This window comes from Phalacrocorax aristotelis, chromosome W, assembly GCF_949628215.1.
Source record: "Phalacrocorax aristotelis chromosome W, bGulAri2.1, whole genome shotgun sequence".
In the NCBI taxonomy this organism is placed as follows: Eukaryota; Metazoa; Chordata; class Aves; order Suliformes; family Phalacrocoracidae; genus Phalacrocorax; species Phalacrocorax aristotelis.
The window spans coordinates 21,768,376-21,794,630 of NC_134310.1; the positions used below are offsets into that span (position 1 = coordinate 21,768,376).

At 43.9% G+C, this 26,255-nt stretch overlaps 1 protein-coding gene across 1 annotated transcript in view; it reads right to left on the reverse strand.

Moving 5' to 3' along the window:
- LOC142049380 (E3 ubiquitin-protein ligase RNF38-like) overlaps positions 1 to 26,255 on the reverse strand; it is a 199,547-nt gene that overhangs the window by 55,689 nt on the left and 117,603 nt on the right. The window contains 1 exon segment of the mRNA XM_075077047.1: positions 8,850 to 9,043. Within this exon segment, the coding sequence (XP_074933148.1) occupies positions 8,850 to 9,043 (194 nt within the window).

Here is a 26,255-nt window from a genome sequence, read left to right on the forward strand (position 1 = left end):
ACTCTCACCCCCATTCAAAAGGCTATTGTCCAGATGACTGGGACACCAAATGTTCCTGGCAGTCTACCAGAGCCATGGCATCACTTATAATCATGTGTTTGCTATCAGTGAACCAGTGAGTCACCATATGGGTGCATCATTGTATTGGGTCTGGCTGGGATGGAGTTAACTTTCCCCACAGCAGCCCTCATTTGTAGCTAGAAAGGTGTTGATGACACACCAGTGTTTTGGCTACTGCTGAGCAGTGCTCATGCAGCACCAAGGCTGTGTCTCCAACCCCAACGCCCCACCAAAGGCCAATAGGCTGGGGGTGGGCAGGATAGCTGACCCAAACTGACCAAAGAGATATTCCATACCATATGATGTTGTACTCAGCAATAAAAGATGGGGGGGGCATTCACTATTATTTACTATTAAGGCATTTGTCTTCCAAAGCAACTGCTATGCATACTGAGGCCCTACTGCCTTTGCTTCCATGCATGGCCTTTGCATTTCTTTATTAAACTGCCTTTATCTTGACTCATGAGTTTTTAATCTGATTTTCTCCTGTCCCTGTCCTGCTGAGGAGGTGAGTGATAGAGTGGCTTGGTGGGCACCTGGTGGCCAGTCAAGGTTAACTCACCACAGTCATTGCTCATCTTTCCTAGTGCCTCAATAAAGCTTTGTTTGATAACGTTGTCAGATTCCATTACTGTTCATACCACTACCTGCTGGCAACACTCTTCCTAACGCAGCCCAGGTTAGCATTGGTCTTTTTTACCACAAGGGTGCATTGCTGGCTCATGTTCAACTTGGTGCCCACCAGGACCCGCAGGTCCTTTTCTGCCAAGCTGCTTTCCAGCCATTCAGCCCACAGCATGTACTGGTGCATGGGTTTATTCCTCCCCAGGTGCAAGACTTAGTACTTCCCCTTGTTGAACTAAAGGTTCAGTAACCCTAAAACCTCTTGTTTTAGGGTTCAGAAGTCCTAAAAACAAGAATGAAAATTTCAGTAGACTTCCACATATTTGCATTATTTGTGTACTTCACAAAATTATCTTTAGAGGCTCCTGAAGAGTTGCAACTGTGGAAATATTTTTATTTTACAGTGAGTAACTAACATTTAAACCAACTGAAGCTAGCACATCTACTTACTTTGAGTAAGCAATTTAAAGACTTGGGATTTGACAATGTACTCACGAGGCGCACAATAACTTGTCCATAAAAAAAAAAGTTTGGATGATGTGACTTACATGGCATGTCTCATAAATTTTGCAGTGGAACGAACTAAGTAGAAACCATCCCACAGTGCCCTGCTTGATTCCACAACATGCCTTCCGGTCTCTACAAATAAATAAATTATGTAGAATCATTCAAGTTATATGGGATTTAGTGCTACCCTGGGTACAGGCTCAATGAGCCAAGCTGCAGGAAAGAAACAGAAAGGTCTGTGAACACTAGAGCACATCCTTTCCAACACAGCCTGGAACAGAATGCAAGATTCTCAGCTTTCATCACTCCTTTTGCTATCATCAAACAACCCTGAAACCTATTGACAACTTACTACATAACCCTGACATTTCTCAAGCTGCACCCAGTTTCACTACTGAAAGTGGGGAGGGGAGAAGAAGGATACTACCACAGTTGTTCAGATGCTATTGTAACTGTATCATAGTCTGTCTTAGATTACTCATAGTCATAGATTGTATCATTGTCCCTCTCTGCATTATTAGTATGAACTACCTGTTCAGTGTTTTGCATTAGGACAATTTTCCTTCCTCTGTGTGATTCTAATCCTAGAGCAGATAATACTTAAGGCAGTCAGTAGATGTTCTTTTTTCCTTGGAATATTCTAAGTATAGATTTAAAACTGCTATTTCCTATTTAAAAAAATAAAATTCATATTGCTGTCCAAAAAGCAGATTCATTGCCCGGTGTACAATGAGCCAATAATCACACACCCAGGAGAGACATTGCTAATTTATTTCAGGGTTGCGCAAGCCTGGGTGCTCAGTGGTTTTCCACAAATCAAGCACACCGAAGCCGGCTACATCATTATATTTATACAATAAGTCCATACATATTCTGCCTATCTAATACATATTCATTCTAATCTACACAGGTTGCGTAATGGCATTAAGTCACTCCTCTTGGCTCCACTTCAGATCCTTCTGTGCATGTCTTCCTCTCTTCGGGGGTCTTTGGTGGTCTTCACAGATGAAGTACCCTAACCCTTTTTATCCATATAAGGTCGCATGTCACCTAAGGACAATTCAAGGCTATTTTCTCTTGCCAACTCTCCTTTATTTTTTTCCAAAAGAAATGTTTGTCCTTGATTAAATGGATTACGCTGATGGCCAAGGTATCCTGTCTTTAAGCTTATGTTAAATATTAAAACATCAAACGCTACATAAGCAATGCTTGATCAAAAAGGAATTTAGATTCATGCTAATTAAACATATACAATACCTCTTCTTTCCAAGGGGGGGTGTTCCCTCAGTCAGCGAGGCACGCGGCGGCAGCAATGGTAAGTCCTGCGACTGGGAGCTAGATTGGGATAGAAAAGGGGGTTTCCTGTGCCAGGGAACCCGATAAAGAGCCCAGTGGGGCCCTCACGCCAAAAACAACCGGCTGCTCTTGTGAGCGAGGCAGGTGGGGCTTGGGCATTGCTGGGGCAATGGCAGGAGATTTAAACAGGCCCCTAGGGAGTGCTGTGAACAGGATGGGCAGAGCGTAGCGCATCAGGAAGAGCATGGCGCGGCAGTTTGCACGACAGTTTGTGCAGGCAGGGGGAGCAGGCAGCTGTCAAGCTCTCCTCGTGGTCTACGCTCTCCTGGAAAAAACTTAGCCATGGTCTCCGCTTGGACAAGAGCTATCGCCAGGAGGCATGTGGCAACGCAGACAGACCTCCCACCAAAACATGCAGCCACCTAGGTCTCTGGCTGCAGGGAGTGCCAGAGCCTTGCTCCAGTCATGGAGGGCTCCCGAGACAGGACCTGTGTGAGGTGTGAGCAGGTGGAGGATCTGCTCAGCATGGTGGCAGAGCTGAAAGTTGTTGTTGCAAGACTGCGGATAAACAGGGAATGTGAGAAGGAGATAGACTGGTGGAGCTGCTCCCTACCATCCCTGAGACAAGCACACCAGATAGAAGCATCAAGAGAAGGAGTGGCCCCCCTGCCCTCGTGCCGCCAGGCAGAGGGAGGGGACCCAAGAGACGGAAGATGGATGCAGATCCCTGCTCGGTGCAGTAGGCAAATCCTCTCCAGGCCGACTTTGCCCCACCAGGTGACCTTACACAATAGGTATGAGGCTCTGGAACCCGAGGGCCAGGAGGACGAAGATACAGACAGTGATCCACGCAAGGGGTTGACTAGAGGGAACCAGTCAGCCCCACTCTGCCACATGGGCAAGAGGCTTGGAGGGGCGGGGCCACAGCCAAGACAGCTGACCCAAACTGTTCAATGGGATATTCCATACCATGTGATGCCATGACCAGTATATTAACTGGGGGAGTTGGTGCGCGGCGGAGGCGGTTGCAGCTCGGAGACTGGTGGCGTCAGGTCAGCGGGTGGTGAGCGGCTGCATCATGTGCTGTTTGTTTTGGTTGTTCGTTCCCCCTACCCTGCCTTGGGATTCGCCTCTTCTCTCATTACTTTCCATTTCATCGCATTATTATTGTTGTTGTTGTTGTTATTATCGTTTGGTTTTAATTATTAAACTGTTCTTATCTCAACCCACAAGCTTCACCCTTCTGATTCTCTCCCCCATCCCGCTGGTGGGGGGGTGAGCGAGCGGCTGTGTGGGGCTGAGCTGCCGGCTAAACCACGACACTGAGTAAGGACTGCCTGGTGAAACTAAAGTGTAAGCAGGAAATGCATAGGCAGTGGAAAAAAGGACATGTATCCTGGGAAGAATATAGGGATGCTGCCAGGGTATGTAGAGATGGGATCAGGAAAGCTAAGGCACAGCTGGAGCTGAATTTGGCAAGAGATGCAAAGAATAAGGAGGGCTTCTACAGACAGAAGAAAACGTCCCCCCCATGAGAAATAAGAAAGAAGAACTAGTGACAACCGGTATGGAGAAGGCTGAGATGCCCAACATTATTTTTGCCTCAGTTTTCAATGGTAATCTTTCTTCCCACATCACTTGAGTCCCTAAACCTCAAGGCAGGGACTGGGGAAATGAAGTCCTTCCCCTCAGAAGAGAAGATCGGGTTTGAGACCACCTGAGGAACTCGAACATACACAAGTCCATTGGACCTGACAAGATGCATCTCAGGGTCCTGAGGAAATTGCCAAGCCTCTCTCCACCATATTTCAAAAGTTGTGGCAGTCAGGCAAAGTCCCCAGTGACTGGAAAAAGGGAAATGTCATGCCCATTTTTACAAAGGGTAATAAGGAAGACCCTGGGAACTACTGGCCAGTCAGCCTCACCTCCATGCCTGGTAGGATCATGGAACAGATCCTCCTGGAAGACATGTCGATACATGTGGAAGACAGAGAGGTGATTAGAGATAGCCAACATGGCTTCACCAAGGGCAAGTCGTGCCTGACTAATCTGGTAGCCTTCTACAATGGAGTGAACGCATTGGTGGATAAAGGAAGAGCTATGGATGTCATCTACCCGGACTTCTGTAAGGCCTTTGATATGGTCCCCCACAACATTCTGGACTATAAATTGGAGAGAGATGGGTTTGACAGATGGACTGTTAGATGGATAAGAAAGTTGCTGAATGGCTATGTCATAAGGGTTATAAACAATGGCTCAAATAATGTCCAAGTGGAAACCAGTGACGAGTAGTTTCCCTCAGGGGTCCGTACTGGGACCAGTACTGTTTAATATCTCCATCAATGACATAGTGGGATTGCGTGCACCCTCCACAAGTCTGCAGATGACTCCAAGCTGAGTGGTGCAGTTGATTTGCTAGAGGGAAGGGATGCCATCCAGAGGGACCTTGACAGGCCTGGAAACGAGTCAGCAATGCACGCTTGTAGCCCAGAGAGCCAGTCATATCCTGGACTACTTAAAAAGAACTGTGGCCAGCAGGTTGGGGGGGGGGGTCATTCTCCCCCTCTACTCTGCTATCATAAGACCCCACCTGGAGTACTGGATCTGGCTCTGGGGCCACAAGTACAACAAAGACATGGACCTGTTGGAGCAGGTCCAGAGGAGGGCCATGAAAATTACTAGAGGGCTGGAATACCTTTCCTATGAAGAAAGAATGATACAGTTCGAGTTGTTGAGCCTGGAGAAGAGAAGGCTCCAGGGAAGACCCAATTGCTGTCTTTCAATATATAAAGGGGGCTTATAAGAAAGAAAGAGAGACTTTTTTTTGCCAGGGACTATAGTGACAGGAGGAGAGGCAACAGTTTTAAACTGAAAGAGGGTAGATTTATATTTGACATAAGGAAGAAATTTTGTTACGATGAGGTTGGTGAGGCACTGGAACAGGTTGCCCAGAGAAGTTGTGGATGCCCCATCATTGGCAGTGTTCAAGGTCAGGTTGGACAGGGCTTTGAGCAACCTGATCTAGTGAAAGATGTCCCTGCCCATGGCAGGGGGAGTTGGACTGAATGATCTCTGAAGGTCCTTTCCAACTAAAACTATTCTATGGTTCTATGGCTCCAAATCAATGTTTTGTATTTTTTTATATACATACACTTCTATATATATATATATTTATTTATATACACGTATAAAGTATATGTATAAATAAACATATCTTTATACATATTAGTACACCCCTTCATATATAATTATTTCTCACCCTCTTTTTATATATACATATAAATGTATATATATTTGTATTTGAGATCTTCCTGGTTGAGAGGAAATAGGCAACCAATCAGGGAGCATACTGAGATCACACTGGGGATGATATTTTCAAAATGGTGCCCCCATGGCATGAACAAAATTGCAACTGCAACAAAATGTCAGCTGCCCCACAGGGGTAGTGGGATGAGGGCTCCTGGACTTAATATCCTTCCAGGGTAAACAGGAAGGGGTAACCTGACTTGCCAGCAGATCATAGGGCAGTATCCAAACATATAGGGCATTATGGTGTCAAAAATGGCAGTCAGCCAATCACAAGGCAGTATGTAAACATGCAGAGACTGTTGAGATTGTAAGAAATGGCAGCTCTCGGCCATAAAATGGTGGCTGAAAGAAAATGGTAATGTCCCTGTATGTAGTGGGAGGGCTTATTTCTGGACAAACAGGAAGGGGTGGCACACCCTGCTGTCCAATCATATGGCACTCTCAGAATATGTGTGGGTTTGTTGCTTTAAAAAAATAGCAGCCCTCGGGGCAAAAAGACATGGGGTAAACTGACTGTGTGACTGGAACCGGGGTGGGATTCCTGAGGCAAGTGCGACATGTAACTGTATGTGGGGGCAGGGTTTCCATGGAAGTGGGTTGTATCGATTCTGCTACTTCTTGGATAAAGGTTGTACTTATACTACTGATAGTTGCCTATGATGCTGATAGCAAAAGGCTAGCAATGTTTCTATTGCTCCAAGCTGAGTGGTGCATTTGACATGCCTGAGGGATGCCGTTCAGAGGGACCTGGACAAGAAGCGGGCCCATATGAAACTCATGAGGGTCAACACGGCCAAGTGCGTGGTCCTGGACCTGGGTCAGGGCAGTCCCCAGTATCAGTACAGACTGGAGGTACTACATACAGGGACATTACCTCTGTAGATCTTGTGAAAGCTGTCCCTGCCCATGGCAGGGGGGTTGGACTAGATGGGGCTTTAAAGGTCCTTTTCAATTGAAACCATTCTTTGAGTCTATGACTCACAACAATTTTAAAGAATCAAGCTCTGATCCATTAGGGTTTATTAGCTCAGGTTTAGCATCAGTGCTATAAAACTTAATCATATTCCTGCAGAACATGTACATATGTGTATAAACGGTGCTCCCCCAGTGATCCTATTCTGGGAAGGTAAATTAGCTCAAGCACACATCAGCAAGAGATGGTAATGGAAGGATGAAAGGAAATGTGTGCGGACTGGTCAGATGACAAGCAAAAATGCCAAATGAGTCATATTCTGAACAGCCAAATTCATAGCCTTTCTAAATAAAACCATCTTGTGGACTAGATTTATGAGTCACTACTGCACAGAACTGTATAAAGGTCATGCAGCAGTTATTCTGAAAAGAGAAGCTTGAGTCAACAAACCAGTTTCTTTCTTAGGTCTGATAGCTGTACAAACACCCATACCATGTTCATGCTTTGGACTGAAAGCTTCTAGATTTGTGGATTTGAAGAAGAAACAAAACCCAGCATGTTTAAGTCTATTCGTGCTAACACTATGTTATCATGGTTGACAAATTTTATCTATGAAGTCAGAAGAGAAGCAATTATGTTTTTTCAACCTCACCTAACATTTTAGTCATGAAAATGCACAGATACTTCCATTTCAGTAGAAATATAACATATTTCTATATGTTTCTATAGCGTTTCTGCAATGTAAAGAGTTCAGTGAGCTTTAAACTTTTATTAGATGACTTGGAAACATTTCTGAGACATTGCAGAGCAGGGAGGGAGGGGAACTGAAAGCTTTTGCTTTGGATAACTAAACAGAAGAATAAAGGTAATCTTTATTTTTATGCTTTCCTATATACTCTTATGCAGACATCTAAAACACCTCTCTTCCATGACTACGGAAGCTTATTCCACAAGTTCTGCCTCAGAGAATCTTATGAGCTGCACACTAAAAAAACCAGAACAAAAATGTAATCTTTGTACTATGTGTGCTGGTTTTTGCTGAGAAGGGGTTAATTCTCTTCACTGTGGGGGGTCGGCTACCTTTCCAGCTTCCCATCGGTGAGAGTCTGGGAGGGGCAGGGCCATGGCCGGGGCGGCTGACCCCGACTGGCCAATGGCATGTTCATTCCATACCATGTGACACCATGACCAGTATATTGGGGTGGGGTGGGGGGGGGGGTGGGGAGTTTGCGGCTCGGGGGAGGTGCGGTGTCGGGTCGGTGGGCGGTGAGCAGCTGCATCGCGTGCGGTTTGTTTTGGCGGTTCATTCCCCTTCCCCCTCCCCCCCGGGGTTTCGCACCTCTCGTTGTTCTCCTTTACATTGCGTTGTTGTTGTTTCTTTTAATTTTAATTATTAAACTGTTCTTATCTCAACCCACGAGCGTTACCCTTCTGATTCTTTCCCCCATCTACCGGTGGGGGAGTGAGTGAGCGACTGTGTGGGGCTGAGCTGCCGGCTAAACCATGACATATGCAAACCAATCACCTCAGCAACATGAAGTTGATCCTGGGAAGAACAGAGAGGTGGGGGAGGATATTTTCAGATTTGTTCTTATTTCTCATTTTCCTACTCTGTTTAATTGGCAAAAAATTAAATTCATTCCACAAGTCAAGTTTGTTTTGTCTGTGACTGTAATTGCTGAGTGATCTTCCTTCCCTCATCTTGACCCATGAGCTTTTAGTCATATTTTTTCTCCCCCTGTCCTGTTGAGGAGGTGGAGTGATAGAGCAGCTTGGTGGGCACCTGGCAGCTAGCCAAGGTCAGCCCACCACAATTCCCTCCTTCCCATTTTTTAAAACGCTTATTTCTCCAGTACAGAATGAGAGAAAGAAGCCAGCTCATAACAAAAAATGTTAATAAGCATTGTATTTTCCAATTTCTCTCTACTCTTACAAATTATTTGAAAATGCAAGAACTTAAATTACTTTCAATACAGAGTTTTCTGTTGTACTTATTATAATTTAGTATAAAAAAGTCAAAAGAAGCATTAGAAATTTTTTAATATAATAAACACTGTTCCACATTGCCTGAAATAGGCTTCCCCTGAGTTGACAATAGAGAGAATAAGAAACTGGTCCCTAACCTAAATAGCTTACTTACCTCCTCCTACTTCGTGCAGGTGTGCTGCAGCGTTCCCCGGAGAAGTGATGTTGGTTGGTCCGAGCCAAAGGAGGCTGCCTATTTGATGCCATCTCCCACGGTCGCATTGGTGGTGATGCAGTTGGTGATGCCGCTGTATAGTCAATGACTGAATGAGAAAGGCGTTGTCTCTTGGGACTTGAGCTATCTTCACTCTGTGCCAATGTAGACAAAAAAAAAAACTTGGCTGAGTGATTTTTTTTTTCCATATTTTAGCAACATCAAGATATTTTAAATAATAATGCTAAGGCAACCACGGAAGTTATATCAGAAAAAGGAGTAAATGTTTACTTCAGGAGAAAGAGGTAGGTCCTATTTTTTTGTAATATTCAACACAGGCACTACCCCTCCCCCAATACAGATTTAGGATATAAACACACAAATGAGTGATCCAAAGACCTTTTTGGAAAAGATAAGCACAGATTTCACACAATGGGATCCATATTTGCCAGTAAATAGATGTCATACAGAGCTCTAGTTCAGTATATGCACCCCACTCCTACCAGGTGCATGCTTACATAGCTGAAAAAACATTACAAAATGTCTGGAGTACAAATCAGCTCTGCTATCCCAGCACAGAGGTGCCTCACCTTTTAACTTGTTAGTGCAGTAATAGTAATTCACAGGTAAAGGCAATGTGATCAAAAATAACCACCATGAAAAACTTGGTTTAAGTTTCTTTATTTTACTGAAGTTCTACTAGGACTAGGTAGCTCCTAGAGTTGTCAGCGTTAGTGATATGAAAGCCATTCACCTCCAAGTTTACATATGGTCCTGAACAGAAATAGTTACCTCTCCTTTTCACTGCTTGTCCCTGCTTAAAATGGTTAGCTATACCTCTCTTCTTCACCATAATAATTTCAGTTGAGATATGATGTGATGAACTTAAGAAACCAAATATTTGCAGTCATTTGCAGATGACCAATACAGAGAAAACTGAGCTTCTTTACAATAACCATCTTCCTGAACTGCCCCCTCTAATCCTATTAGAAGCCTTTTGCTTCACATACATTTAAAGACTTTCATGTTTTAAAGCCTCTCTACACTTATTCATTCCTCACAATTTTCCTCAGTCTACTGAATACTCTTTTTCTTCCAATTTTATTTGTCCTCTTATGGTTTTTAGCTTTAAGGGAGTTTGATTTCCGCTTTCTGAATACTACTGGTTCACTAGAACATTTCATAGAATCATAGAACAGCCAAGGTTGGAAAAGACCTTGAAAGATCATCTGGTCAAACCTTTCATGGGAAAGGGAGCCTAGATGAGATTATCTAGCACCCTGTCCAATCACATCTTGAAAACCTCCCATGATGGGGGATTCTACCACATCCCTGGGGAGGTTGTTTCAGTGAATGATTGTTCTCACTGTAAAAAAATTTCTTTCCTAAATGGAAATGAAACCTCTCCCAGTACAACTTGAACCCATTGTCCCTTGTCTTCTCCATGTGGCTCCTTGTGAAGAGAAAGCGTCTGTCCACTTTGTAGTGCCCTTTAAGTACTGTAACACTGTGATGAGGTCCCCTCTGAGCCTTCTCTTCTCGAGGGAGAAAAGTCCTAACTCCTTCAGTCTTTCCTCATAGGGCAGATTCTCTAGCCCTTTGATAATTTTCATGGCCCTCCTTTGGACCTACTCCAGTTTCTCCACATCTTTCTTGAATTGTGAGTACCAGAACTAGACACAGTACTCCAGGTGTGGCCTGACAAGCACTGAGTAAAGTGGGATGATCACATCTCTATCTCTGCTAGTAATGCCCCTTCAGATGCAGCACAGGATCTGATTTTCATTTGTTGCTGCAGAGGCACGCTGCTGACTCATATTCAGCTTCTTGCCCACCAGGACCCTTTCAGCAAGGGTGCTCCCCAGCCACGCAGATCCTAGCCTGTACTGGTGTCAAGGTTTAACCCCATTCGGTGACTGAGCAACACACAGCTGCTCACTCACTCCCCCCACCCAGTGAGATGGGGGAGAGAATCGGAAGAGTAAAAGTGAGGAAACTCGTGGGTAGGTAAAGCAAAAGCTGCACATGCAAGCAAAGCAAAACAAGGAGTTCATTCACTACTTCCCATTGGCAGGCAGGTGTTCAGCCATCTTCAGGAAAGCAGGGCTCCATGATGCATAACAGTTACTTGGGAAGACAAACGCCATTACTCCAAACGTCCCCCGCTTCCTTCTTTTTCCCACAGCTTTATATGCTGAGCATGACATCATATGGTATGGAATATCCCTTTGGTCAGCTGTCTTGGCTGTGTCCCCTCCCAACTTCTTGCGCACCCCCAGGCTACTCGCTGGGAGGATGGTGTGAGAAGCCTTGACTCCATGTAAGCACTGCTCAACAATAACTAAAACATCCCTCTATTATCAACATTATTTTCAGCACAAATCCAAAACATAGACTCATACTAGCTTCTATGAAGAAAATTAACTCTATCCCACCAAAAGCCATCACATTCTCCACCCCTTATTCCATACCATTTACATCATGCTCAGGTCCCACACTATCCAATACGCTCTCATTACCCACCACCCCCCTTCCCATCCTTTGATATAATACACAGATATCATTCCCCTAGTCTATGGACCACCCCTGCAACATATCTGTAAAATGTCCACAAGCATGTAGCCTTGGCTGTGGTGACCATGAAATAGCAGAGTTCAAGATCCTGAGGGAAATGAGGAAGCCAAGCCACAAAGTACAGATCCTGGCCTGGTGGGATCCCATGGAAGGCAGCTCTGAAGGGCAAAAGAATTCTAGAGAACTGGCAGGTTGTTAACACTATCGATATTCAGAATTACACCCTACCCTCTCTCCCAGAGTCAAGCCTCAATTTCAGATTTGACAGATAAGTCTTGGAAATCTGGCTGTCTGGGCACAGAAACAGGATTTCTCAGTGAAGGAACATGAAGACAGTTTGAACTTAGGCTACTGAAAATTTGACATATAAAAAATTAATGTCTCCAACTCTGAGAGCTGCCTTAAACTCTGGATACCTGTAAGGAAGGTCAAAACAAGCCAATCGTTACTGCAGGCAGAAAGGGATTGTGAGATAGCACAAATGAAGCTTGCAAATAAGTCTTCTCTGCATGTAAAGTAATAAGTTTCTAGGAGCATTTGCCTGTGAAAGACCTTAAAGGTTTGGAGCAGAGAGCAACTTGGAGTATTTTTGCATAGAATTCTAGCAGTTACTCTTAAGATGGTGAGTACTGCTCTGAGCAGTTGTTTCTCCCCACTAAATGCTAGGTATGTCTTAGAAGACACAGTACAGAAGAACAGATACCACTCCTGAAACTGCCAGGTATTACTGAAAGTAACATGTACCTTCAAACTAGGATGTATATTTCAGGAAGACAAACAAAAAAAAATCCTAGAATGGCACTGCCCATTTCTACTACTTGAGTGAAAATACTATTTCAGAGGAAAACCTGATGTGGTGGGTTAACCTTGGCTGGCTGCCAGGCACCCACCCAGCCACTCTCTCACTCCTCTTCCTCAACAGGACATGGGAAGAAATTAAAAACCTCACAGGTCGAGATAAAGACAGGGAGATCACTTATCAGTTACTGTCACAAGCAAAACAGACTTGACTTGGGGATGTTCAAGTTAATGTATTGCCAATTAAAATAGATTTGGATAGTGAGAAACAAAGACAAAATTAAAGCAACATCTTCCCCCTGCCCCCTTCCCAGGCTCAACTTCACTCCTTCATTCCAGACAGCTCTGTCTCCTCCCCCACAACCTGAGTGGCATATGGTAGGGATGGGGAATGGGGGCGTGCAGTCAGTTCATAGCAGTTCCTCTCTGTCACTCCTTCCTCCTCACACCCCTGCTCCAGCACTGGTTCCCCCCGCATGGGACACAGTCCTCTGCAAACAGCTCCAGCATGGAGCTACAGTGGGCGTATCTGCTTCACCATGGTCTCTTCCATGGGCTGCAGGGGAATCTCTGCTCCGGCACCTGGAGCACCTCTTCCCCCTCCTTCTTCACTGACCTTGGTGTTCAAACTGCTCTGTTTATCTCATATTTTTCCTCACTCCTTTCTCTCGCAGCTGCTGCGCAGCATTTTTTTCCCTTTATTAAATATGTTTTCACTGAGACGCCACCAGCCTCACTGATTGGCTCAGCTTTGGCCAGTAGCAGGTCCATTTTGGAGCTGACTAGAACTGGCTCTGTCTGACCCCAGCCTCTTCTCACAGAAGCCACCCCTGCAGTCCCCCCACTACCAAAACCTTGCTACATAAACCAAATACATCTGCACTCTTGACCTCTCTTCTTTGTGTAAGCAAAACAAACAAACAAAAAAAACAAACCAAAAAACTCAAACACCAAAACACACGCACCAAACCACAAACCCACACAACCCACAACATGAACACTCTGCATTTCTATCGTATGAGAGGCAGAACAGTCAAGTCTGTTAGAATGCTTCCAAAACAATGGAGTTTGGGAAAGATGGGAGAAAAGGGAGGGGGAGAATGACACCAACTTAAAAAATGGAAGCTAACCCACAACAACAACTTCATTTTAACAATATTAAATTTTTTGACATTCCATAGCCAATTTACATGCATCATACTGCTTCAGATGTGTTGGGTTACTTATTCATTTCTATGAATTAAATAGTAAAAAATGAACATTTGAATACTTATTAAAAGAAACATAACCTATGATGTAAAATAAGATGTACCCTATGAAGTGTGGTATATGTGTGTGCCCATTGCTTCTTGTCCTACAACTGGGTACCACCGAGAAGATTCTGGCTCCATCCTTTTTACTCCCTCCCATCAGGTATTTATACATATTGATAAGATCCTCCCTGAGTCCCCTCTTTTATAGGCTAAACAGTTCCAGCTCTCTCAGCTTTTCCTCATATGAAAGATGTTCTGGTCCCCTAATCATCTTTGTGGTCCTTTGCTGGACTCTCTCCAATATGTCCATATCTCTCTCGTACTGGGAAGCCCAGAACTGGACACAACACTCCAGGTGTGGCATCACCAGTACTGAGTAGAGGGGAAGTATACAACTAGCAACTGGCTTCCAACTGGATTTTGTGCCATTGATCTTAACCCTTTGAACCTGGCAGTTCAGCCAGATTTCAGTCCACCTCTCTGTCCATATATCTAGCCTGTACTTCATCTGTTTGTCTATGAGGATGTTATCAAAGACAAAGTCAAAAGCCTTGCTAAAGCCAATAAACAACATCCACTGCTCGACACATGCACCCCACACACACATAACAATTTAAAGTGCACAAGATACTCATAGATTTGTGCTTTGCAGTGCCCAAGACTGTTCTATTCTGGTTAGACTAACCCTCTTCTGATGACCCCAGAAAAAAAAAAGTTGTTTACATTAATTACAGCTATTACAGTTCAATTATTTGTTTTTAACCACACACAGATCCATTAGTTATTGAAAATGGAGATAAAGAAAAACATTGGTACCTGAATTCTGTGTTTGAGTCTTGAGAAGAGCATTTTTTGGTAGTTCTTAGACACAATAAGGACGCAGAGGATAAAGAAGGAGAAGCTTCCCAGGTAAGCTCCATCCTTGGCTTGGTAGACAGTTGAGAATGATACACACACACCCCCCAACCACACTCCACAGATCAAATGTATAGCAGTCTTGCCAGGTTCTCCATGTCCACATCTATGGATTTTTCTCATATCTACATACTCAAACACTTGAAAATGCCACTTGTCTTGTGTCGTGGTTTAACCCTAGCCAGCAACTAAGCACCACACATCCGCTCGCTCACTCCCCCACCTCAGTGGGATGGGGGAGAGAATTGGAAGACTAAAAGCAAGAAAACTCATGGGTTGAGTGAAATCCAGGGAAAAAATAAGTGATGCAACTGCTCACCACCTGCCAACCAATGCCCCGCCAGTCCCTGAGTTGCAATCGCTTCCCGCCCTGGCCAACCCCCCCCCCCCCGTTAATATACTGAGCATGACGTCATATGGTATGGAATATAACTTTGGCCAGTTTGACTCTGCTCTCTTAGCTGTGCCCCCTCCCCTCCCGGCTTCCTGTGCACCTGGCAGAGCATGGGAAGCTGGAAAAGTCCTTGACTTAGTATAAGAACTGCTTAGCAGCAACTAAAACATCCGTGTGTTATCAACATTATTCTCATACTAAATACTAGAAAGAAAATTAACTCTATCCCAGCCAAAACCAGGACATCTTGGTAAGTTCCTTCCACGGGACCATTTAAATCAAATTGCTGCTTTTGCTCTTTTACCACTGCAACTGCTCTACTTCCCTAGACATATGGAACATCCCACAGAAAGACACCTCAAACTCTAAAACATATCTTTATTTTACACAAAGGCTATCTATCAAGCATATTTTGTGTCAATTAGACTTTTAGTTCATTTTTGAAAAAAAAAGTATACCCTTCAGTAATAACTGAACATTTTAATTTCAAAGTGCAATGCACACTAGTTTAAAACAATCACACAGTCATATAGTAAAGCTTCATAACCTATTCTTTTAACCAACAAGTTTTTACACGCAGAGCATAGCAAACTAAAAACCTACTAGAGTACTTAACGTCCAAATTGCTGTCAGTCTGTCCTTGCGACAGACCGACCAATTTTTGAAGGAATAAGAAGCGCTGAAATGGAACCAGCTGTATTGGGAGTCTTGAAGAAGATACTATAATCAAGAAGCTAGTGATCTTGAGCAGACCATGCCTGCTCTATTGGCCCTTGTATTTAGGGCTTGAGAAGCCCGTATGTTGGCATGAGTAGCTGCTGTAAGGGAATCTGCTGGGATGTCCCATGCCGGCCTGTGCTGCATAATGGTGGATGTTATGGCAGAGAAAACATTCCAACCTATCAGAAGATATGATTCTGCTTGTTACATAAAATAAAAGGCACCATGGTATGAGAGGGAGGAATACCCTCTCCATAGATGGGATCTATGCAGCATTCAATGGGAAAAACCCATCCTTGGTCCATCCGATGATGCACAAAAGCTAGGTTCCCAGCATCTGAAGGGACATAAGATTTACTTGCTATCTATATTAATCTTCTTCTTCTAGAATATTTAAACAGTTATTTTATGTCATTTATTGTTAGGCCTTCCTTAGGGATCCAGAGAACCCTACACCATCCTTTCTCCCCCCACTCTGATGCAGAACACCAGCTCATCAAAAACATTCAGCACACAGCAGCCTTCATTCAGAACAATCCAAACATAGTTGAAGCCTCTGAAGAAATAACCAGTGAGGAAGAAAATAAAGTTGTTATTTTTCTTTATTTGCTTAGAGAGACAACCATCTCAAAGCTTTACTGAAGTCTCCTAGATATTTTCTCTTTTCAACAGCATTACAAATTGTGTTATTTGTACTTTCATTGCCTCTTGTATAATATAGTTCATTCTTACTGCAGCATGAAAGAACATGGAGAGGGTTCTATCAAAAACTCAAGGAGCTGACCAAGCCAGACATTGTGTTAAGATGAAAGGCTCTGGAGAGAGGACAGGGCTGAAATCACATAATTATTAAGTTGGCCTACTACTACTGGAAAACCAGTGATTACAAGAATGGAGACAGAATTGCAAGACTGACAGGAAATGATTCAGTTACAGCTGTGAAGGTTAGAGGACTCCCTAAGGAACAAAACTAAAGGATGCATGCATAGTGGTATTCAGGCAAAAAAAGCACAGCACTTTTTGACAAGAGCTGAGGCAGTGGGGAGGAATAGGAGCAACAAAGTTACTACAAGTGAACTAGAGGTGGAACTACTAGGAAACAAAGTTTGAAAAGCATTAAGTTAAAACAAAGAACTGTAGAAGATGAGGGACATCAGAGAAACAAGAGAGAGAAAGCCCCCACTTCAAGAAAAGCTTTTTAATGGTTCAAAGGAATCAAGATTAAAGACATAACCAAGGCAAGCTTTCAGCAGCTAAAAACCCTCAAGTCTGTGTGAGAGTCCAGGTAAGGCACCTGCAGGTTAACTGCTCTTCTGCCAAGTGAGAGGCAGTTCCATTTCAATCCAGACAACATGATCCTGCAATAATTGATATCAAGCTGGAGATAAATAGGTGTTGCCCCACTCTTCCCCATCCACTGTCTTCAGTCAATCATGAATGTTTTTAAAGACATGCTGCTGTTAGCATTTCACTGCTGCAAAAAGAAGAAAATAAATCCTAGTTTTAGACATTTTAGTGAGCAGCAATCAGCTGAGAGCACCAAATAAAGTTATCTTCCTTTTATTTTTCAAGAAACTTAGGAAGGGAGAAACCTACAAATTTTAAGTGGAGCAAAATGCAGAAAGTAGAAAATTCATCCTGCTGAACATAGAGCTGGGTAGGCCATCATGGTAACTTATGGATGAAGCTCAGCCCTTAGCTGAGTAGAATTCAAATACTCCCTCTTAGACTAATTAACTTCTGCTCTCCTAGTCTGTGTAAGGTTTTAGATCATTGTACTTCAGCATGCATTTTGTCAATCCTACACCTTGGCTTCAAGGCCAATATTATAGGACTATATTATTTCATGTTCAAATTCAGAGGGTTATTTTAGGATTATAAGTGAAAAGCTTTCGTCTTCCTAATAATTCACATTATTGTCATACTGTTTTCTGTAGAATGCATTTAATTCTTGAAAGGCTTTCTTAGAGCAGAGGAAAGATTAAATTGATTTTGTCAACAATGCCATTTTAAATCTTATAAATCATCTTCTGACATTATAATTTAAAAACAATTATTTAGATCATCTCATCCACAAACTTTATAAATCATAAAGGTACTCGCACCAATGCCAGTTATCCCGCTCAGGTCCATATCTTCCAAAGAAGAGAACTACAAACACAGCATCTCCTACCTTACCACAGGTGAGGAACAAGGACCATTAAGCTTGCAACTTTAATTCATTATTTATTACATGTTGTTGTGGTTTAGCCCCAGTAAGCAACTAAATACCACAGAGCCACTCGCTCACTCCTCCCACTGCTGTGGGATGGGGGAGAGAATTGGAAAGGCCAAAGTAAGAAAACTCACGGGTTGAGATGAGAACAGTTTGGTTGTGGTTGGTGAGATATTGCTGCCGGTGCACTGTTGTGGTGGCAATCAGCACCTGTTGTTCCTTGACCTTCAGCAACCCCACAACAGAAGGGTCCTCTGAGAGACCGGGCAAGGTAGACAGCTGTTTAATTCCCTCCGTCTCCAAGGCAGCTATACCAAAAGCCCACCTGTACCCTTTTGGGTTCTTGAAATACCCTCTCCTGAGGTAGTCTATGCCAAGGATGCACGGAGCCTCTGGGCCAGTCACAATGGGGTGCTTCTGCCACTCATTCCCGGTTAGGCTCACTTCGGCCTCCAATACAGTTAGCTCTTGGGATCCCCCTGTCACTCCAGCAATGCTGATGGGTTCTGCCCCTATATATTTTGATGGCATTAAGGTGCACTGTGCGCCAGTGTCCACTAAAGCTTTATACTCCTGTGGGTCTGATGTGTCAGGCCATCGGATCCACACAGTCCAGTAAGCCCAGTTGTCCCTTTCCTCCACCTGGCTGGAGGCAGGGCCCCCCAAGTCTTGATCATGGCATTCACAACTCACTTCCTGTAAATGTGAATCAAGAGTCCCTCTATTACGCTTAGAAATAAAATCACCACTTATACTCCTCTGTCTGGGGACCTGCTTACTGGAAACTGGAGCAGAAATATTCCTGGAAGAATGTTCCTGAGTGACTGTTTTTCCTTGCAACTCACATACCTGTGCCTCTAGGGTTGAGGTAGATTTTTCCATCCCACTTCCTCGTGTCCTCTCCGTGGTCACGTAGTTAAAACCATAGGGTGGCCCATGGTGTGTATCCTCCCTCCTGAGCAAAGGGACACTTACTCCTGATGGCTGAGTTACTGGTCTGTACAGGTGGGGAGTAGAACATATCCTCTTTGAGCTGCTGGACCTCCTGGGATAGTTTCTCCACAGCCAAGACATAGGAGGAAGATATATTTTTTTCGTAATCCCGGAGTCTATCAATCACCTCTGCCACTGTTGGTGCCTCGTCATCTTTCCAGGACGTTACCACCAATGAGTTTGTATATGAGGATGGTGTGCTCCGTACAAACTTCCACCACATGGGTCGTGTGCACTTGGCTTCATATAGATCTTTGGATGACTGCTAATTATCCAGGTCACCATAAATCACATCAAGCATGGCTAATTCCCTCAGATACTGGATACCTTTCTCTATGGTCATCCATTTTCCTAGGCGAAATACAATATCTTCCTTGAAAGGATACCTTTCTCTCACACTGGTCAGGAGTTGCCTCCAGAGGCTGAGGGCTTGTTTCCCTTTTCCAATTGCTTTGTCAATGCTCCCTTCCCTAGAGAGGGATTCCAGTTGTTTGGCTTCCATCCCCTCTAATTCCAGACTACTGGCCCCATTATCCCAGCATCGGAGCAGCCAGGTGATAACATGCTCATCTGAACGACGCCCGAAATCTTTCCGTATATCCCGTAACTCACTCAAGGATAGGCATCGGGTAGTTTCTGTTTTCTGTATGAGTTCTTTCTCTTCCTCCTCCTCTCCTCGTGATGGCCCTGCTTTTCCATCATCTCTTCCTAAATGAGTTGACTGTCTCTTCCAAGATTTCTTTATGTATATAGGGGCGACTGATAGTGGCACTGATACTGATTCAGCTGCAACTCTTGTCATGGGGGTTTGAGTGGCTGCAGTGATTGCCACCGGGGTTGGAGTAGCCGCAGTGTCTGTCGTGGGGTTTTGAGTGGCCGCAGTGCTTCTCACTTTCCTTGTCTTTGTCTTTTTAGATCCAGAGGCCTTCTCTTCCCCTTGCGGGTACTGAATAGTGTTAAATAGGGCTCGATAGGCATGGGCCAGGCTCCAGCACATTGCAGCAATTTGTATCTCTCTGGGATTGCCAGGGTGACAACATAATTCCTCCAAATACTCTACTAATTTTTCAGGATTCTGCACTTGTTCAGGGGTGAAGTCCCAAGACACTGGGGGTGCCCACTGTCTTAGGCATTGGCCCATACTATCCCACATACCCTGCCACGCATAGCTAGCGAGCCTTGGGGCAGATCTTTGGATGATATTCTTATATTGCTTATTAACCTTATACGGAACCAAAAGGGTCTGCCAAAGTAATACCAACAGATGTATCTTAACTACCCAAGGATGTTCAAGATACTGAAAAGTTGTTGTAATGAAGGAGGAGACATTATATAAGATGGTAGCTACGGTGCCATTCTGTATTTCCTCCATAAAAAACTTCTCAGAGGAGGAGGTATAATTGCTAATTGTATCCATGAGGTGGTACCTGATATACAGTAACAGCTTCCATGCAAGACCCAAACATCCGATAAAGCTCAAGGCCAGTGTTTTAATAACAAATCTACTAGGCAAAACATTGCTAATCAGTGCAGATCACAGCAAACTACAAAAGCCAACACCAATCTTAACTTGTACTTCAGAATCAGGATGGTGTAGATTGGACAAACTAATACTGAGAACAGATGAGTCAATGCTGTGACCAGCAACTGTTATTATCTCCATCCCTTTGTACCCCATGTTGGGCGCCAAAAAGGACTGTTGTGGTTTAGCCCCAGTCAGCAACTAAATACCACACAGCTGCTCGCTCGCTCACTCCCCCCACCCCTGTGGGATGGGGGAGAGAATCAGAAGGGCCAAAGTAAGAAAACTTGTGGGTTCAGATAAGAACAGCTTAATAATTAAAACAGTAATAACAATAATAATAACAATAGTAATATAATGAAAAGAAAAATAACGAGAGAGATATGAACCCTCGGGAGGAGGGTTCAAAAACAACAACAAAAAAAAAAAAAAGAAACAAGGGATGCAACTGCTCACCACCCGCCGACTGACGCCATGGGTCTCCGAGCCGCAACTGCTCTTCCCCCGGCCAGCTCCCCCCAATTAATATACTGGGCATGATGTCACATGATATGGAATATCTCTTTGGCCAGTTTGAATCCACTCTCTTAGCTGTGCCCCCTCCCCTCCCAGCTTCTTGTGCACCTGGCAGAGCATGGGAAGCTAGAAAAGTCCTTGACTAGTGTAAGCATTACCTAGCAACAACTAAAACATTAGTGTTTTATCAACATTATTTTCATACTAAGTCCAAAGCACAGCACTATACCAGGTAGAGCTAAGAAAAATAACTCTATCCCAGCTAAAACCATGACATATGTTCATTAAAGCAAAGAAAAGTTTTGGGAACTATGGGTAACAAAGTAGACGCAGATGCAGTTTAACCTGTTCTATACGTCAGAGAGATAGAAAAGTTTAATCAAGTAAGAGCTTGAGAATCCAAACTTATGAACTCTTACGTAAACTTTTGTTTACATACCAACTCTCTTCTCACAGTCACCATTGCTTAGCATATGCTATTTTAATGACGGCAACTGTTCAAGTCTTCTCAATGCTTTTTTTTTTCACATACACATTTTTAATTTTTCTTAATCAAAGCAAATACATGGTTTGTGATCAGAGAAGATTAGCAACATCAACTTCCTAGAATCACCTCATTTCCCACTTGACTTATTCTTCCCCCTTGCTATTACATTTCTCACAGAATCACACAATCACAGAATCACAGAATGGTAGGGGTTAGAAGGGACCTCTGGAGACCATCTTGTCCAACCCCCCTGCTTGAGCAGGCACACCTAGAGCAAGGAGCACAGGACCATGTCAAGGTGGGTTTTGAATGTCTCCAGGGAAGGAGACTCCACAAACTCCCTGGGCAGCCTGTTCCACTGCTCTGTCACCCTCACAGTAAAGAAGATCTTTCTCATGTTTAAGTGGAACTTCCTATGTTCCAAGTTGAGCCCATTGCCCCTTGTCCTGTCATTGGGCACTATTGAAAAGAGCCTAGTCCCATCATCCTGACACCCACCCTTTAGATATTTATAGGTATTTATGAGATCCCCCCTCAGTCTTCTCCAGGCTAAACAAACCCAAGTCTCTCAGCCTTTCCTCATAAGGGAGATGCTCCAGTCCCCTGATCATCTTTGTAGCTCTCCGCTGGACTTGCTCAAGCAGTTCCGCATACTTCTTAAGCTGGGGGTCCCAAAACTGGACACAGTACTCCAAATGTGGTCTCACTAAGGCAGAGTAGAGGGGGAGGATAACCTCTCTCGATCTGCTGGCCACGCTCCTTTTAATGCAGCCCAGGATATTGTTGGCCTTCTTGGCCACAAGGGTACATTGCTGGCTCAGGGTCAACTTGTCCACCAGCACTCCCAGGTCCTTCTCAACAGAGCTGCTTTCCAGTAGGTCAGCCCCCAGCCTGTACTGGTGCATGGGGTTGTTCCTCCCCAGGTGTAGGACCTTGCACTTGCTCTTGTTGAATTTCATCGGGTTCCCCTCGGCCCAGCTCTCCAGCCTGTCCAGGTCTCGCTGGATGGCAGCACAGCCTTCTGGTGTATCAGCCACTCCTCCCAGCTTGGTATCATCAGCAAACTTGCTGAGGTTACACTCTATCCCATCATCCAGGTCATTGATGAATATATTGAACAGGACTGAACCCAGCACAGACCCCCAGGGAACACCACTAGTGACAGGCCTCCATCCAGACTCTGCTCCATTGATCAAGACCCTCTGAGTTCTGTTGTTCAGCCAGTTCTCTATCTACCTCACTGTCCACTCATCCAACCCACACTTCCTTAGCTTGCCTATGAGGATGCTATGGGAGACAGTGTTGAATGCCTTGCTGAGGTTGAGATAGACAACATCCACTGCTCTCCCTTCATCGACCCAGCCAGTCACGTCATCATAGAAGGCTATCAGGTTGGTGAAGCATGATCTTCCCTTGGTGAATCCATGTTGACTGCTTCTGATAATTTATTTCTAATAAGTAATAGGACCAAGACAGATCACCCTAGTTAACATGCATAGTCCTTTGCTGTCAGACATGATACCTTCCAAGAACTTATTGTGAGATATCTCAAGTAACCAGTGTTTGCTCCAAAAACAACCACTGAAAGGTTGTTGCAGAGATGAAATGCTAAATGCTCCGGTCAGGTGCCCTCTCATGATTTCCAACCAAATTACTACTGGTCAAGTTAAGGCAATTGCCATAAGGGATAATGTTAAAAATTAGCATTTCCTGAAAATATCTCAACATAAAAATCAGTTTTAAGACACAACTATACTTAATTTCTCTAATAGGACTTAAAGAGGAATTTTAGAGTTTGCAATGAAATGAAATATGCTGACAAACATTAACAGAAGTCCAGAAACTTATCCTTGTAAACGTACATACTGGGAAAGAAAAAGCATTCAAGAAAACACGTATGTACTTTTACTTCTATTAAAAGAAGAAAGCAAGCAATTAAACAATATTTTTAAAATAGATACAACACTACTGTCTCCTCATAGTTAGCACTTTAAAAATAAAAATTAACTGAATTTCCATAAGTTATTTGTACAATAGGAATATCTAAAATACTAAAATAGTATCTCTTACTAAAGCAGATATTGTAAGACATACAATAATTAAACAAAAAAACATTTGGATACTTATAACTACCAAATTAACATTTTGCAGAATGTGACAGTAGGCTTCAAATACCAGGACATGGATCCAAGACTTTATAACTTAGAGGTGCAACTTCTACATAGATACAATACAGAGAAGCTTCAGGACCATTGGTTGCTTGTGCTACACAGAAGAAAGCTTAAAGATCTTATATCTGGGTCTCAATTACATTTTGTTTTACTCCACACCATTTCTTTTCTCCTCTCTTACAGAAAAAATGCATACATTATACTGAAAAATACACCTACTAAGCAGCAGCACAGACTAAAAGCTACACTGCACTGGGACAATATTTTTTTCCTGAAGCAAAAGCACTATGAGCAACAAAAGCCACTACACAGAACCAGCAGCCCAGATCTTGCTACACCACAGGCAGGAATCCCAACAAAGGAGGACCTAACTATTACTCAGTAAGACTACAATGATACCCAGGCCAAGATGAGAGCAACACACACAACTAGCAGAGCCACACCTGAGACAACGCCACACTCAGCAGATTTATACCCAACAAGTTAGTGAAGGGACCAAAGCAGCCACCATGAAACCCCACCCACCACACAAGGGAGGCACACTCAGAGGAGGCCCAGGACAGGGCTCACTTGCATCTGCTGTGCTAATCACAGTACCTAAAGCCACAGGATGCCACATCCTCCCCTGCTTCACTGTGTGCACCCATGATCACTGCCATAGGCGCCTGCACAACCTCCTGTGGTGATGGCCAAAGTTCACCACCTCCACCTACTCACGCATGATTGCTTCCAAGAGTCCCGGTTGCCTCCACCCATCACAAAGTGAATCCTGCATGTGCAACGAACCCGCTCGGTGCTGTGCTGTGCTGTGCCGGCCCTACCTGCTCCTTCCACCTCTCTCCATGTTGTACAGCAACTCCAGATGCTTCATTCCATCAGCCCAAGACCAGTGATGCCACAGCATAAACTAGCCCAGCCCCAAATCAAAGAGTGGTGAGAAGACATCAAAACCCACCCAATTTCTCTCGCACAAGATATAGAACGTAGGATGGAGGAACAGGACGTCATACCAAGACTCACAGAACGTTATCACAGTCTGTCCAGTTATGTGATGGAAAACACACACACTCAGTTGAAAGCCAACCTCCACAGAAACCCCACACACATGCCCACTCAAATGGAGGTGAAACACTCTCCTCTGCTCACAGGGGGAGGGGACTCACAGACACCCCCAAGCAATGGGACAGAGCCTTAAGAACCATTTGCGCACAGATGCAGTATTCACCCTTGTTTAGTTTTGCTTTGTCCCTTCCACTTCCATTGAGTCTCAACACCTCCATGCTAGGGGTCTGCATCCCCTGCCTTCCTTGCAATGGAAGATGTGATCAAAACCAACTTTTCCCTTGTGGCACAAGGATATTGCAGACAAGATTTATGCATCTCAGATTTTAAAGGCAATGAGAGTTTACTCCTCCCAACAAGGGCAGCTGGGGGGGGAACCCCAGACTCCTCTGACGCGGGAACAGAGTAACTGCTGCTGCAGGATGGCAGGGACTGGCTCCACGGGGACTGTTTCAAGGGGGAAAAAGCACTGGCAACATGGTGTCTTCTTCCCAGGACACAACACACAGGGGTAGGGGTAACAGCCCCTAGGGCAACTAGCAGAAAGGTGAGCACCCTTGTAGTTTGAAACACATGGGCACCCTGTCCTGATGTTGAGGTAGATCTGAGTGGTAAAAAAACCAGCTGGTTGGAGGAAGACCCACTTCAAAGGTGGTTATGGTCTTGGGAAAGGTGCCCTACCCTGCCACTTTAAGTGAGGTTTTCCTGTTTGTTTTTGAGTCAGTACCAGTAACTGTCCTTAAACAAGAAGGGCTGATTGCAAAACCACACTAAACCTCAGGCACTTACTCCATGGGAGGGATGCCTTATCTCCATATGTCCTTGAGTGCTGTGAGAAAATGAAAAAAATCAGAATTCAGGCTTCTGCAACAGTCAGTCTCAAGTGATGAACCAAGTTGATCTGGTGCTTGGGTGTAGGAAAGAGTTGCAATTCTCTTCTAGATCTGCCTCTGCATCCTAGGTAATATTTTATCCATTGCCTACCATCTAAGTATTGCAAGAAGAACTGGTCTAACATCAACTAAAAGTTCTACGCCAGGTGGGATCAGAACATCTGTAATGTAAGTACTTCTTTTTTAGCCCAAGTGTCAATCATTACAGACTTGATCTTTATTGGGAACCAATTTGGAACTGTAGGGTCTCAGTAGGAGCTGCTGGAGATACCCAGGACATCTACTGATAACAAATATATTGAGTATATTTCCATCTGATGGAAAAGCCTGCAATTTTCACTAGCTCTGTAAAATCAATTCCTATGCTCCCCACTTTAAGGAAGCATTACTAAACAATACTTTTACAGCTTCATCAAGTTCCAAAGCACAAATCAATGAAATCTGGCTCCTTGACATAGGTAAATTATTTCATTCAGAATGATGCAAAAATCAGCCTTATCATTTACAGCCCTAGGTCTTTTTTATGGTACAATAATAGTTAAGCTCTACATTGTATTGAAGTGTCAGAACACTTAATAAAACAGTTACTTCTGGCACCTTATGCCTTCACTGTTACAGACAGAGCCTACAAATCTTCCATAATTTCTTTCCAGGCAGTCATGTTTTCTTCCGTCAAGGTTTTTAAACATTGGTAAATGTTACTCCTCAATCACCACATTCTTATCCATGCAGTTCCATGAAAAATCAGTTTAGATATGGTACAGAGGGAAATAAATATCCTACATAGTTAGTAGGAGCTAAGGCATTTTGCAGGGTTTTTCCTAAATCATTCCCAAGCTGTGCTTTTTTTTTTT